Source organism: Pavona decussata, unplaced genomic scaffold, assembly GCF_977016875.1.
Source record: "Pavona decussata unplaced genomic scaffold, jaPavDecu1.1 SCAFFOLD_602, whole genome shotgun sequence".
Taxonomy (NCBI): domain Eukaryota; kingdom Metazoa; phylum Cnidaria; class Anthozoa; order Scleractinia; family Agariciidae; genus Pavona; species Pavona decussata.
This window is the reverse complement of record NW_028145860.1, coordinates 3,649,379-3,665,763: the sequence shown is the minus strand read 5'-3', so window position 1 is coordinate 3,665,763 and position 16,385 is coordinate 3,649,379. Positions and strand designations below refer to the sequence as shown.

The 16,385-nt window shown below is 38.6% G+C and overlaps 3 protein-coding genes across 3 annotated transcripts; 2 read left to right on the top strand and 1 right to left on the bottom strand.

Annotated features, from left to right (window-relative positions):
• Positions 1-1,160: 1,160 nt before the first annotated feature.
• On the bottom strand, positions 1,161-4,833 carry LOC146449453 (trafficking protein particle complex subunit 1-like). The gene is made up of 4 exons (XM_085101766.1): positions 4,638-4,833; positions 3,679-3,749; positions 2,306-2,444; positions 1,161-1,490 (listed from the first exon to the last, which is right to left on the bottom strand). Exons 1-4 carry the CDS (start codon positions 4,734-4,736, stop codon positions 1,374-1,376), a joined length of 426 nt encoding a protein of 141 aa, XP_084957892.1. The 5' UTR covers positions 4,737-4,833; the 3' UTR covers positions 1,161-1,373.
• A 51-nt stretch (positions 4,834-4,884) lies between these two features.
• On the top strand, positions 4,885-6,080 carry LOC146449452 (COP9 signalosome complex subunit 9-like). The gene is made up of 3 exons (XM_085101767.1): positions 4,885-5,047; positions 5,287-5,359; positions 5,883-6,080. Exons 1-3 carry the CDS (start codon positions 4,976-4,978, stop codon positions 5,918-5,920), a joined length of 183 nt encoding a protein of 60 aa, XP_084957893.1. The 5' UTR covers positions 4,885-4,975; the 3' UTR covers positions 5,921-6,080.
• A 379-nt stretch (positions 6,081-6,459) lies between these two features.
• On the top strand, positions 6,460-13,954 carry LOC146449451 (lysosome-associated membrane glycoprotein 1-like). Its single transcript, XM_085101764.1, has 5 exons — positions 6,460-6,740; positions 7,572-7,774; positions 9,708-9,921; positions 10,566-10,757; positions 12,361-13,954. Exons 1-5 carry the CDS (start codon positions 6,686-6,688, stop codon positions 12,513-12,515), a joined length of 819 nt encoding a protein of 272 aa, XP_084957890.1. The 5' UTR covers positions 6,460-6,685; the 3' UTR covers positions 12,516-13,954.
• The last annotated feature ends 2,431 nt before the right edge of the window (positions 13,955-16,385 follow it).

The window sequence follows — 16,385 nt, the reverse complement described above, 5'->3', positions numbered from 1 at the left end:
GGCAAGAGAGCACTCCACAAAAAAAATGTTCTCTATGTTCTTTTGTGTGGTGCCAAAGGGTGTGGAGTTTTCTGCCTCATGGTTTGTAACAGGTTACAGCTTTTGAACATGTTTTGTCTGTTATTAGGTATGGTTTGCTTAGTGGTCTGAAACTGGGAATGATTTGTGAAAATAGGGTTTATTTTAGCAGAAACTCTATAATGGGATGAGGCTTTTGAACTCTGGGCACAGGATCAGTTAGCACGAAATTCTGAGAAAGTTGCCTCCCCAAAGAGAGAGAGAAAGATTCTCTGAGGAACATCAGAAAGTTCAAACAAATGCATGCTATCAAGGAAAAAGGTATGGGCATTTTAAGTTTAGGACAAAAATGTTGTAACACCAAAATGGCCTGGCCCCAGTTGTTCAAAGAGCGGATAACTTTATCCACTGGATAAGTCGTTATCCAGCGAAGCAAATGTACTCCAACCAATGCTTTTGGCAAGTTTTCCACACAACTCCATTCTTAAATTTGACATATGCTTCAGTCTACTCTATTCACAAATTATAGGACTATCGGGAAATCTTGCACACATTTTATCTGCTGGATAGCGAACTATTGTTCAAAGAGCGGATAACTTTATCCAGTGGATAAGTTACTATCCAGCGGATAAAATGTCATCCAACAAAAGCTTTTGGCAAGTTTTTCACACAATCCCATACTTACATTAGACAGATGCTTCTACTTTATACACAGAATAAAGGGCTGTAGGGAAATTCTGGCACGTATTTTATCTGCCGTATAGCTTCCTATCCAGCGGATAAAATTATTCACTCTATGAAGAACTGGGGCCAGAAGGGTAACACTGTCCATTGATTGGATTCATTTAAATTCAGTTCAGTAACTGGTTTAAAACCTGGCAAACTTTAATGGCAATGTCAGAGGTGCCTCTGCACTAGACGACACTCAAGAATAATTTCTTTGGCTGTTACCATGGTGAGTGAATGCTTTCTTTTATGCGCCCAATAATTATTATTGGGCACATAAAAGAAGCATTCACTCACCATGGTAATAGCTTAATAAATTTTTTATATTTATTTGGTGAGCTGTTGCAATACAGCTCTAAACGAATTGTGACCTGTGATAGTCAAGTCCAAAACTGCTAACAAAACATGAAACAAAATCAGTTTAATACATTATTTTGTTGGTTTTCATAACCATTGGCTTTTATTGACTAACTTAGACATTATTTACAGCTGCATTCATTTGATAATTTTAGTTTTTGTGCTTAATTTTCCACTCATTGTACAACTGTCTTTCAGCTAATTTTTCTTTTTGTTTTATACATTGGATGGTTACTGTCACTCGGAACTTTTTTTTATTAACTAGGTCATGTTCAGTTGAAGATGGTCAAACTTCTGATGAATGAGTCCAACTTGGAAGCAAACAGCTCACTTTTAATGGGCTCATCAAGGCGACAGAGTGGATTCTTTACCACATACTCCACATATATCTGTAAAGTAAAGGGGAAACAGTATATCATGGAGAAAATCATGGAGAAAATGCTCATCAAATGTGTGTGTGCATGCTCTGCACTAGTCTCCCACGCAGCCGTTCTTAGGCTCGTCACGCGATGTTCCTCCCCACAAGAGCGTTGCGTGACAAGCCGAAAAACGGCTGTGTAGAAGACTAGCTCTGCACTGAGTATCTACCATGTGGCCAAAACAATAGTGAGTCCAGTAAAGGAGTACAGTCTAAAGTTCTATTAATAGTGACTCTGAGGATGACCACAAAAAAGGCTTACTGTTCACAGTCTATCCCCAGAATTTTGAAAAGTGTCCTAGCAATTTGGTTAAAACCATTTTGTTTGCAAGCAGTTGCAGAAAACTCTTCTAAAAAAAACACGGTAATCAGCCAAAACAGCACCTCAAAAACAGTAACGCGGTTGGCAATAAACTTTACAAAAAAAATCCCCCAAAAAAACTGTCTCAACCAAAAACATCTCGCACACACGACAATAGTACGTGTAACTTACTTATGAAACTCAAAATGCTCCCGATAATTCAAACGTCTCTCTGGTGCGCGCACTCTATTCGCACGCATGTCAGTCTGTTTGTCTTCTTTACACATTTAAACAACGTCATGGGAAGATGGATAAAAGAGTCTTGCCTGAGAATGCAACACAATAACTGTGATAGCAGTTGGAATGTCCAATGTCTTTACTGCTATGACTTGACTCCCACTATAACACTGTGGAAGGGAACTACAGTCTCCTTCAGATGAAATAAATCAACTCCCACACTTACATGGACTAAGCTTAGTACATACCTTGCTGTATATATTGAAGAGAATATCTTTTGTACTGGCCACATTCAAGTCTGTGTTTAGGATGAATTTGAGTCCTGTTGGTGTTTCATAGAAATGCAACTTGTACTTGCTTGTCCTGTAATTCAGGAAGCCATCTTTTCTGTCTTTCAGTCAAGGAATTCAAGAGTGTATATATGTATAGACTAGATCCATATTTTTTTTTTCTTAAAAAAAACATGCAAAGTTGAATAATGTTAAATGTTACTAAATTTTGTATAAAGTCAGGAACAGGCAATCGGTGAGGAATTTTCAGGCTGTTTCCTGTGCAATACATCAGGAAAGGGTAACCAATCAGTAACCTACTGAACAGTTTTTCATGTGGATCTACTTTTGACTTTCAATCAAATTAAAGTGCTTCTCGCAACTACAACTGGCCGAAGCGTTCAAGCCTTGGAGATCTCAAATTTTGAGCTCTTCCCGCTTCACTCGCCGTTACTGAGGAAATCCTTCTTGGTTTCTTTTCCTCCACTTATTAATATGCTTAAGGTGGCCGAACACAGTTTTTTAGTGTACAGGTGTTGGAAGACGTTATTTGGAAACTATGTACTTCTGGACGCCCAAAATTGGTATGGTGTAAGACTAACTTAGAAAGAATGTATTTTCGTATGTCTTGTTGAGCTAAGTACCATTTCCATGGCAACACAGCGAGCTATTAAACGCCCATAAATAGTAGGTTTCCTTTATTTTTAGAAAATGTACTCATTAGATTTTTTCCATTTTTTGTACGCAGAAAAACTCACAAAACACTGACACAGTTGCACTATTTTCATGTAATTTTAACAGAGAGATCTCCTGTAAGTATTGATTTTGCATTTTTATGTTTTATGAAGATACCCTCTGTTAGATTTAGGTTTCTCTTTGTAGGCGAGTTACGCTTTTAGGGAACTATTTTCATGCCAAATTTCGTGAAATTCTAATGAGCGGTTCCTTAGAAAACAGTTCATTTACACGAAAACAACCAGTCGCAATTTTTTCCTCAAATGCGCATGCGTGGCTTTAATTGGGTTTCATGGCAAAGATGAAAAGCATGCAAAAGGTCTTGGCGAATGACTTTTTTGCTCGGAAAGAAAAGAAAAAGAGTCCAGAAACGAGAAACTTAGTTATTTAGGATCAAAACTTAACTTTATTATCCATTTCAGGTGAAATTGAGGGATCACTTTATCGACTGTCGTATTTGCGTACCACAACCCTAGCGCGCGCTTAATAGCATCACTAACAGAACCTGTAAAGCGCGTGCAAACTGTGTTCGGCCACCTTAAATTCAGCGGGTAGCCTTGCCTGACCTGGGGTCCAGATAGTTGTAACTGAACGTTGTGGTATTTAGTAAAGGATACGACTCAGTTGGCGACATCCGAGCTACAAATGACTTGATTGAATACAACATACCATACATCAGCTTGAATTCCTAAAATAGTGAGATTGGGACCACATCAGTATGTAACATGACAAGGGTCACTCTATCAGTGCAACATTGTTTTGGAAAGGTTTCCACACAACCCCCATACATTATACATACACCACTGTCATACTAACCCTCTTCCAAAAATGGCTAATATGACGAGAGTTTGAGTTTGAGAATTATCTGCGTATAATGGGAACTTTTGACCATTTCAATGCCAACAAATTTTCAATGGTGTTAAACGACTTGATCATCCACACGCACAAAAGAAGGGCATTTTCAGCTGGGTTCAAATGTCCAGCCAACCCGCTGTGGACCAGTCTGCAGAACTCGACAAGATCTCACGAGAGCAGTCTCTCCTTCACTCGGAAATCCGCAGGGAACAACGCAAAAAAAAAAATAACAAAAAAAATTTGAGGCAGGTTGTGGGCATGAGGGGCAAAACCGTGAGACCCATCTCAAATTATTTTGCTCAGTTTTTTTGCATTTTTTCCCTGCAGATTTTTGAGCAAAAGAGACTGCTCACAGTCTACAAGAGCAGAGGCACTATCTGAAAGAAATAAGAAGAGGCTTTTTCTGAAGTCGCGTGTGCACATTCCATGCTCTGTAGATTGTCCCGTGGATTAACTTGATAAGTGCATTAACCAATCAGATCAGAAGCACTGTACTAATCATTGAAAAGTTTTTCTCATTGTAACAAACCAAAACTTGGCACAAAGACAATGTCGAACTTTAGGAACAAGAACTCAGATGATGAGACTGAGAAAATGCGCCTGTTACTCTCTGGACATGACCTTTTATTTTAATAAGTTAAATCTTAGGTTAACTAATATAATTAACCTTAGCTCAAGCTTATTTAAGGTTACACACTTGCAAAATTATTCCAGCTTTTACCTCGTCCTTTGACATATTGGACTCTTTCCTTCTGTTCCAAGACTCGTAGTAGAGACATATGCCATTTCGATCAAATATATATAGGTTATAAATCGTCATCTCGAATTATCAACAATGAAACGTGATGAAAAGCTTCACAAACCGCCCTCCGCTTCCGCCATCTTGTCTTCAACAGGCTCACAAACTTTTCAGCGGTATTTTGTTAAAGTGGCAAACGATTCATGTTCGTGATCTCGTACCCAGTTTCAACTCTCCTTTAACCGACTGGACATTTTTCGTCTTTTTCTTTAGTGGCATTTCTTCCAATTTTCTGCACTATTCAACGCTAAAGCTGAAAGATGAAGCCTGCAGTTGTCGCCCAGGATGAAATGTTTCCTGATGGAGATGCTGGTTGGATGGAAATGGACGAGGTACTGTTTTGTGAGCTTGTCAGCTTGGATTTAGCCAGAAACTGAAATAAGCCCCTTCCCCCACAAAATGTTTTTAAGTGTATGTGAAATTTGACTGATTTTTCAAAAGGGAGTGTCTTTTGGACGCCTGGAGACACTTCTTGCTAAAATTTCGGTCATTACTAACCAGTATAATAAGTCAGAGTCTATTTGCAGTGTTCTCGTTTTTTTCATTGTTTATGTGCATTTCTAATTTCCAGGCTGCATCAGGTGGTGGAATGCTTATTGAATTAGCAGCAAATGAAAGAGCAGTTCATGGCGACTTTTTTAACAGTAAGAAATTCTTTCTTGTCTTGGTTCATCCTCGGAGACCCAGGGGCAGTTAGTTAGGTAGCAGGGATTTTCATGGGCGAAAGTTTATTTTACACGAAAACCCCTGCTACCCAACTATAAACTACCCCTGGGTCTCCGAGGATGGTCTTGGGTCTGGCTAAGAGGGTGGTGGTGGTGGTGGGGGGGGGGGGAAGTTTTATACTGGGAGGCCCCCCCTGGAGGTTCAACCACTTAACCATTCACATACCAACCTTAACTAATATGGTGGGAGCCCTTTCTTAAACCTCAAAGATAAACCAAGGCTTATTTTCTTCTCCTAGAAAGTGAGTGCAATCTTTGTATTGTAATTTCTGGCCCAAATTTCCAGAAGCACACGTTTTGATACCCTTTCTCGAATGCTTGGATTTAATTGCTACACTATCAGTGCATGGTCTACTTTGGTGACCCTTTAAATTACTAAAATTTCAAATTCCATTGTTCTTTTAGAGGGTTAAGTATTAAGTTCTTTTTGTTTTCCTGATAGGCTTTGATGACCTCTTTGATGACGACGATCTCCAATGAAAGAAGAAAAACAATATTATAATTTATTGTACATAAATTAATGCGCACGTAAATTTAGAGATTGACAATGATGCATGGTGTTTCATGAAGTGCAATGGCAACTTGTTTTGTAAAAAAGTGTTAAGTTAATACTCAGTAAAGATGTTTAAAAACCAAATAAGTAGTTTTGGTTTGTTGTAAATATGTATGGAGGTCATCCAAGTAATGTGCTTTGAAGAAGAGCAACTTTTGAACAAGATGGCATAGCTCAAGTTAGTCACAGTTGACAGACTTGTAATCCTGTAGATTCTTGATATTGCAATCACCAAATGACATAAAACAAAAGACAATGAACAATATCCACTACACAAGGCAATAGAATAATTTCTGTAACACCACCTAAGAAGCTTCAAAATGTTTTCTGCATAGAGCCAGGAGAAAAATGCCAATTTATTGTTCTGGTTCCTAAAGCCCCAGAGTACTAGAGTGGGTCTTCATCCCCTACCCTCTCCCACTGAGTGTACTATCTTCGTTAACCTTGTCTGCCCTGTCGATGTCACGTGGTTTATTTCGTCTGGGTCGAAGGATTGTTTTCATCAGCGTAGCGTGGTGACTGTTCTTTTGCGAGAAATCCCGGTTTATCAAATATCCTCTGCAGATTGCGAGAAATTTCCACTCACAACTGCTACACCTTGCTGTTTTTGCTGAATCGTTGATTGCAAATTTTGTGGAAATCCAATATTTCTGTAAGGCAAGACGTGCAAGAATCCAGTTGAGGGACGCGACATGGCTGGAGCGAAAAGAACCTCTTTGTTACGTTCGTATGCTTTTGTTGTGATCGGTAAGTTTGCAGTTTGAACATGCGTATTTGTTCGTTGTTTATCATTGATCGCTGTGAAGAGCTCCATTGTTAAGATTTAATTTTTGGTAAAGCAAATTTCTCGAGCTATAGATTTATCCGCAGTCGCGCATAAACCGGCTGCAACATGCAAGATTCGGCAAGACGAGTTTTTGTGATTTCGTCACAAACGGCACCAACATTAGGTAAAAGTGTTAACGAGGCTTGGAGTTTCTTCTCGCATTTAATCGTTGCAACAGAGCAACCTTTAATAACAGCTTAACTTTTGAATAGTTTTCAAAGATCCTTCATAACCACTGCATTCTCTCCACAGAAAATAGGTACATTGCTGTCTACCCCCTCCCCAACAACTCGAACAATAATAGTTGTTATTTATTAATTATTAAAACCAATAAATTGTTACTATTAGTTATTAAAACATTTACAAAATGTAAGTGCATAGCTTTGAAGTGCAAAAATATATCGTAAGTTTATATTTTATTATTCCCTTTTTTGGTATTAGTTTTATTTATCATAAATAACCTTCCTGAAAGAAATGGGTAACGATTTGTTTGATGTCTGGAAAAGTTCAATGGCTTTCTCAAGTCTAAAAAGAAAAAAACGAAATTATGAGCAAGAGACGAGAAGGCAAAATCCAAAAGATGGTGATCTTTGTTAATTGAAGATGCTGTTTTTCAGAATTGAAATTTGGGGAGAGGGGTTACATAGGATAATTTTTGTGTGATGTTTGCTCCCAATAACTGTTGTAAGAAATATATGGAGGTCAGTGGAGAGATTTTATATTTTGATATCAAGAGTTGACCCTACTTTCAGGTTTGGTTGTGGTTGGATTGAACATTGCTAGTGCTCAGAATGGTTCAACGGCAGCTCCTATCAAAAATAGTACTGTTATTACCACAATGTTGCCTGTTAGTACCGTGAATCCAGCAACGGGATATGGCCATTTTAACGTCTCTAACTGTATCCTGTTGGACATATCTTGCTCTGTGTCTGTGGATCTGCATGTAGACAATGACGTAAGTTTTTCAGTTAGTTATGTAACCTTTAGATGCATCTTTAAAGCAGTATTTGGTCCCTTTGTGGGTTTGAAATTAGAAATCTAGGGACTTTTTTCTCTTTTGGTGAGAAATTTTCTGGTGGACCTTTTTTGGATAGAAAGATTCCCAACAGGGACATTTTTAGGGCTTTTATGCAGAGGAAATGGAAATGTTTGGATTATGTTGTGTGCCCTTGGACTTGTTGATCATGCAGTTTTAGACTAATGGACTCTTTTGGGGTCTAAAGGCCGATTAAAATGGTACAACTTTTGTTTACGAGTGCCGCATGCAATTTCTAGAGCGCACGCTGCTCGCGTCATGCAAAAAATCGCACGCAACTCTCATCGTTCAACTTTGCCTATACTTACGATTGTTGAAGGATTTTAACACATTTTAAAATCGTACAACATTTTTTGTGGCGTACACGACAGTCCTAAGCAAGATGTAGGTTTCATTTACACAAAACAATTCATGTTGTAGGCCTGTCATAAGCTTGCTGCATGTGACAAAGTCGTACCGTGTAAATCGCCCATAACAACTTGGCCTCATTTGTACCTCTTTATGACAAACATACCTGAGTACCCCCCTGGGGCACTTGCTGTATCTCTTTCCCTCTTACTTGCTGTAAATTATATGTCATGTTGTCTTGTAAATCCCATGACTCCAATAATCCCACCACAAAAGCAGCCAGAAATATGGCGGGTATAAACAAGGAAGACCTGCTTTGAGCATGGTCAAAACATTGATAATAATATGGAGGAAATTGCCCCCATGCATCAAAGACCAGGTGGTGTAGCCTACCAACATCATGCTCTTCTCTCAAGGGACCACAACTGTGATGTATTGACAAGGATTCTTGTTAAGGAAAGGACTCTGCCATGTATCAGACTTTGTTTGGATTGTTGGACATGAAAAGTGGCTTTTATAGTAAACAGATGGTCAGTCATTAATGATAATCAGGTAATCATACTGTGGGGCTCCACCATATTTCATCACACTTAACCAGGGAGCAAAATTTATTGAGGGTCAAATGCCTATCAAGGTGAGCTTCTATTGGTCTTAAATTCCCCACTATATAAAGCTCAGAAGGAATCAAATGCATGGAGGTTACCTTGGGGAGGGAGGAGGGGTTGGGGGTTGTTTGTCAGGGGGGGTGATCTCTCTAGGAATAGCCCTTTTCACGGTTAACTCTGCTCACTTGAATTACAGTGAAATCTAGCATGTATGTGAGGCAATTTCGGGCTATTTTGTAGTTTTAGCCTGAAATTGCCTCGCATCCGCGCTGGATAACATTGTAATGCAAATGAGAAACATTAACCGTGAATAGGGCTATTGGCTAAGACATTTATTCTGGATTAACCCTTTTGCTGCGGGCCATTTTTTTCACCCCTGTGTGGACCAGACTCGTCGCGATAATCTTCATTACTTTCGCCGTCACATTAATTGCCAAAAATGTCTTCCTCGTCAGCAGAATGGTTCCAAAGCTTCTCTAGAACATCGTCAGCTGTGTATCCACTCATTGCTTGTAAGTTTCAAACGAAAGAAGGATGAAGTAATCACACAATTCACCCAAAAACCACACGTGGAAAATCCAAGATGGCGGATAATTTGCAGTTAACAAGAAAAACAAATCTTGTGGGATTTTTGGTCATGTGTCTGTCACCAAATGTACGAGTCTTTACCAGGCCCTCATAAGTTTATTTATATGCGGTTTGATTGTTTTTACTATGTGCGGTATTATTCACACAAGCACTGCAACTTAGGACGTACTGAGTACGTCCTCATAGCATATGAGTAATCTTATACAGGACGTACTCAGTACGTCCTTGTAGCAGTGAAAGGGTTAATAGGGTTTCTCTGGTTGTTATTCCTAGTCTATTGTTGCTAGAGTCTGATCACCACAATTTTTCAGGTCAAGACTGTGGTTTATGACCTTCCGTTGAAGGCCAAGGCAAGTGGGAACTGCTCTTCCAAGACATCAACAATCACTCTTTCCTGGACCAAGGGCCCAGCACAGTTGTCACTTACCATGACACTAGAAAAGGGAGATGACAACTGGGAAACTTCCAGTCTTGTCTTCGCTGCAAAAGCTGACAATAATCAATCACTTATTACGAATGGAGCAGGTTGGTGGTATTGCAACCATTGATAGAAATATTCTCCTTTATTACAGTAATATTAAATTTGATATGGGCCAGGTACAATGAATGTTGTGCTGTTAGCACTAATGATACAAATGATGGATCAGGGAATTAACTCTGCAGTGTATGTTAACCCTTTAACCCCCAATAATAATAATAATAGTAAATAATAATAATAATAATAATAATAATAATAATAATAATAATAATAATAATAACAATAAAGAACAAATTCTCCTATCTTGTCCCCATATGTTTCTTATCAAAGTACCTGGGAGAAGTTATTAAAATATCAAGAAAATTCACCTTGGGTGATCATATCCTTAATTCTCACAACCTCAGGGGTCAAATAAGCATTGATATTACAAGGAGAAATTTGATGCTGAACACTGTTAGGGCTTAAAGAGTAAAGAGTGAACCCATGAATTTCCTACTGAGCATTAGCTGTAGTAAGGTAATGAGAGACCACACAAGGCAAGGAGAAAAATCTTCAACCTTAAGAGGAGTCAAACCCAGAACTTTCTGATTGATCAATCGTCGCTTGTTATTGTTACCATTTTAGAAACCTTTGGAAGTCAAAGGAATTTAACATTTTCCAAATTTGTCTTCTGTCACCTTGAATGTTTTAGAGAAAGAAGTAAATGCTTGGCAGAATGATGCCAGTGATCTGAAGATGACTGCAGGTAGTGACAAGAGCTTCAAATGTGATCAAGACTTGAACATAGTGTTACAAGGCAAGGTCAAAGTGACTGTCATGATTAAAAAGATGCAATTGCAGCCATTTGATGGAGAGGGTAAAGGTGATGCGCACTTTGGTGAAGGTACGGCTGGGTCATTAAAATTAGTATTTAGAGTGTAACACTCAGGACTGTTGTTGATAAGCTTTGTTGAAGCCAGTTCCACAACAAATGTAGTCAGTCATAAGCTAAAACAATTCTTGATGTCTTTTAATTATTTTGAAACTCTAAATAGCTGGTTATCTTCGCTCTAGTTGCCCACCATAGCTAGCCATTGGCTACTAATGACAGCCTTAAACACTAGAAAAATTTGGACTCTAATAGACCCTTCTCCAAAATGGTGGCCGAAAATAAGTTAAAATTAAAAATGTTACCAGCACTAGAAAAAGCACTTTTACTCTAGAAACCCTACAAGGTTTCAGCAAATTTTAGGTGTAGTATCAGCTGAGAAAATGTAAGTTGGAAAATGAAAAATTTACAGACGTTTGTATGACTGGGGGTATGACGTATACCCCCAGTTATACAAATGTCTGTAAATTTGTCAAATTTCATCTTACATTTCCCAAGCTAATGTAACACCTAATACGCTGAAACTTTGTAAGGTTACTAAAGTAAAGGTGCTCTTTCCAGTGCTGGTATCATTTTGTCAGTTAGTCCAATTTTAACTCATTCAAATCTGGTGCCGCCATTTTGGAGAAGGGTCTATTGGTAGTATACACAGCAAGCACTTGGGTAGACTAAACAGATATTTCTCCTCCTGGAATTCATAGATGTGTATTGAATCTTAGAAAGCACTAGCATTTGAAACATGATGCACGAAAAGTGTGGGTCCTCACCTTGCCTTCCATTTCTCACTTTCTTCAGAATTATTGTTCAAAGACAGTGCACATTTCTGCAACTGCTTAATGCAAGAAATACAGACTTTTGTAGACTAGGCTGTAGCACTTGAATTATTTTAGGATTCAAGAACACACTTTTCACATTTATTGAAGTTGTGCGTGTGCTTGGGTACACTATGATAATACAAACCTTCAGAAGCACAGTTACATTCTGGAATAAACACTAAAATGCAAAAGATTTTGCTCTTGTTTTTGTCAAGAGTTGTGGAAACATTTCCCACTGTGTGTGTTGTTTTGGACATGTGATTTCCAGCCTATTCATAATGAACTAGCAGGTTTTTATGTTTTTCAGTGTTTTGTCACTTAGATCCCATTTATTTCTCCAAGACCTCATTTGGATGCCTTCAATATTGACAATATTCCAGAATACGAATACATACAATGATGACAATAAATCCCTCATAAGAGGTTTTTGGAGTTACTGGAGTACAAAATCACTCTTAAATTATCACTGTCAGCAAATATTGGAAGAAATGTCTTCCCAAGTGTACTGAAAAAAAGAAATCTAACGGCTATTCTGCTTATTCTTATTCCAGAATACGGTCAATCGAACACAACCTAAATCCATTCTGCCTACTACTCATATTATGTTGCATACTACCACAGAACATTTGAGAGGGCTTTCCAATAAGCTTATCAAGTTGATCTGATTTCTAGAAAAAAAACATGATGCTGGTTTCTATTCAACTTTATAACGAACAAAATTTGTTAATCATGCCATGCTTTTTTGGAAGTGTACTGTTTATAAACTGTAAGGCTAACTTCTCTTTCTTGTCTTTGTTTCACAGCTGATGTTTGTTCTGCGAAGACAGGAGGAAAACCTGAAGCAGTTGATTCTATTGTGCCCACCGCTGTGGGATGTGTATTGGCTGGTTTAGTCGTCATTCTTATTATTACATATTTTGTGGGCCGCTGCAAAAGGCCGGGTTACGAAAAAATGTAATTTCACTTTTTTTATGGGCAGCAATTGTGAATTCAAGAGTAATTGATCTTGAGTGATGTAAAATAATATCCAAGGATGATATAAGATATGGAAAATTGAAACTGTATTTCATGAGAATGGTTAAAGACTTGTCTAATCAACTCAGATGTAATAGGAAGCTGAAGCACAGACATTTGTGAGCCACAGACGGCAACCAGAAGTTGAATGTTTCCTTTTTTTGGTGTGGTTTTGCTCCTAACCACGGACAGGAAAAGCTCTTGTTGATGACTGTGGCTGAACGTTACAAACGCGATGGCGTGAAAACGTTCCAAAAAGGGAAAAACAGGCAATTTCCGTTTGCTGTTCATGACTCAGAAACGTCTGTGCTTAAGTTCCCTAATACCTCGCATGTGCCACATGCACTATACACATTTTTGCTCCAATGATGTGTGCCAGTTGCACATCGACATTTTTTGTTGACAAAAATGATTTACATGCTATACTACTGCTAAACAATAGTACACCACTTGGTATGGCATTCTAACTAGACCATAGTGAGGTATCAAGTCAATGACCATTCTGCATTTAATTTACGCATGTATAAATTATGTAATATAAGGTTTGAATTTCGTATCAAAATGTGAATCTTGTTGGGGTACAGCTAATGAGATGAACTTGTGCCAGTTTGACTTCCACTGATTTGTAGATGTTGGGTGTGTATTTTGTAAAAGAATATGAATGAAACAAAGAAAAACTAAAAAAAGGATCAGAATTTAACCTTGGGTGTAAATTAAAGAAGCCTATCATTCATTATTATCCTTCTGATTCCCTTTGTCTCTTTTTTCCTGTGATAGAAGTGAGTATATTTCTCTGAAGAAATAATTCCCCACCTTAGATATTGTTTCAATAGGATTCCAAATTTCTCAAAACATTTCTTCTGGAAATACATAAAAACTACACAATAATTTCTAAAAATAACGATATAGTTAATATTTAATGTGTTATCAACCTTGTTTCCAGGGTCTCCCCCCTACCTGTCCTCCCTCTCTGGCGCCAGGGGACGGGTAGAGGGGAGACACTGGGAATGAGATTTGTATGTTATGCATACAGCTGTTTCGACAAAGGATGTCCAAAAAAAGCGTCAAAGCGTACGCGACAATGCCGAAAGGTAGTCTTGATAATACCCAATAAATTTCAATTAAAGCTCAGAATCCATATTGCCGTCCATCTCAAGTCCTCGCTGTACGGTCGAGGCATTATGGATTCTGAGTTTTTATTGAAATTTATTGGCTATTTCCCAGAATACCGTTCAATAATGTCGCGTACGCTTTTACGCTTTTTTTGGGCAACCTTTGTCGAAACAGCTGTATACAGATATGGGCCTTGGTGTGAGGGTAATTAAAACCATCCAATATGTAACGGTTTTCTTATTTTAGACAAATAAATGATAATTTACAAGATTTGCAGGCTTCTTATTCGGTTGGTTGTGGAAATGATAGTTAGATTTACCCTCCCCAACAAAACAAAAATCCTTTCCCACGTTCATCTGAAGGAAAGAAAGCACATAGTGGTAAGCCAAGCCCTCAGATTGGTTTATGATTAAACACGCGTATGAACTGTCAGAAAAGTGAATAAGCTCTCTTTCTCGGTGAACGTAGCGGTTCACTTTCTTAACGCGATCCTTCAGCCTTTTGCCATTAACGTTGTGGAGTGAAATTCTTGAATTTGGTGGACAGCCAAAGAATTCATGTCCTTTTATAGCAGACGATTGAGATGGTAAGTGTTTCTGTCTCTTCATGGATGTTTATCCAGCTTTCATACCACCCTGAGGGGGAGATGGTGTTAAAGTGGGTGACGTTGCTGCTTGGTCTTGAGATGTACTTGCCTTGTTTCGACTCCAGGAGATTGGATACGGCCTGGGAGTGTTGGGGGAAGGCCTTTGATATTTGGTCAGCTTGACAGTAGACCCTCACTCTTCAAAAGCTCTATTTTCACTGGACCGTGATAACCTGCAGCTGCATTGTTTTTTTAGGGCTGGGAGCATTGTTCTGTTGTTCGTTCTTTTGTTCTCTCGTGCGAGTCCCCCCCTTCCTGAAGCATTTTATACAAGTACAAAACATGTTCGATCTGCTTTGAGGTCTTAATATCAACACAAATAATATCAAGGAACTATGGATAAGCAAAACAAGCATTCTCGGATAGATAAGTCACATCAAGATCCTTCAGGAACGTCAAGAAAGAGAGACGGGAAAAAAAACATCTTCAGTCATGCCTATAAAATGTGTCGTTTCCCATCGTTCTGTTCCTCGTGAAAGAATTTCTCGAGCGGTTAACCCTTTAATCCCTAATATCAAAGAACAAATTCTCCTATCTTGTCCCCATACTTTTCTTCAAAAGTACTGCGGAGAAGTTATTAAAATAACAAGGAAAGTCACCTTGGGTGATCATATCCTTAATTCTCATGACCTTAGCGGTTGAGTAAGCAATGATGCCACAAGGAGAAATTTGATGCTGATCGACAGAGGAAGAAAGAAAGGAAGTGAAAGGCGGAGAAGGGATTAATAAAAAATTCCAACCAAGCCAATATGACTTCGCCGTGACTTCCGTTTTGTCTGTAGCCACCATGACTAAAATATATTTAAAGATCACCGTTATAAGGGCTGATTGAGGCTGGCTTATAACTGGTGTAAAAGACAAACATAGCAAGCCTTGAGACAGAAGAGAAGCGAGAATGGGAAGTAAAATTTGCAAACAATTGGGTTGGTCATACAATGGAAACAAAACATTTCACTGTATAATGATACGTAAAAAAGGAGCCAATGACAGATGTCCGTCAAACTTCAGAATCTCTCCATCATATGTCGCTAACTGCGTTACTGGCAAGGAAAAAAAAAGATGAAAATGCTACGGAAACCCTCTCTTCCTGTAAATAGGATAGCGCATGCAAGCAGAGCCCGTTGTAAACTGATCACATATCCAACACGTTGGAGCCGAGACAGAAAATAGGATTTTTTTTCCCGCTTATTTTCGTAGAGCTATGTACTTACAACTTAAGGAAAAACAAGGCATTTTTGCAAAAGTACGGCCTTTAGTTTTGCGGCATTTTTTTCTACATGATGAAATCGCGATTTCAATGGGAAATAAATGTTCCATTATTTTATTATACGTAGTTTAGATCATGTTTTCCGTAGGCCCTCCTTTGACTTAAACATTTGAGACTAAAGTCCAAAACAGCGATTTCCTGAAAATATATCAGTCAAGTTCAAGTTTAAGTTCAAATATATTTAAAACTCTCACACAAGCATCGGAACTGATAATACATTTATTAAAAAAATTAATGAAACAAACGCAGTGAAATTTATTGGCAAAAGATTGTGTGAGCAGAGTTTGGGGCACCCATGTCTAGTCAAGTGGGGATCCAGAACAGTTTGTGTTATCATTTCAAACCGCATGATGACTTAACACCTTAATTCACATGACTACATTTTATTACTGATAAGATAAACAGGCACTCCTTCGTGGACTGGTCACACGGAGGTTTAAACATCTGAGACATGAAGAGCATCCTCCATTGATTCCCCCCCTTCCCCCCCCCCCCCCCCCCCGTTTTGACTTTTTTATTGTCCATCCGACGACAAAGCCCGGGTCCTGTAGTAAAGGATCTAATCAGCGAAAAATTGTAGAACAAAATGAAGTTAAAAAGGCTATTTTCACGGTCAGGGAAGTATATTTTTCCAATGTTTCGAAAGGCACTGCCTTTTCTTTCTTCTTCAGGGGTAATTGGAAAATCATAGGACTTTGACCTACCCATGACTCCCCATGCGTTCAAAACGTGTCCTTTTCCCGCCCACGCTAGACTCGAACTGCCCTGTGGGTAGTTCTCATGTTCGT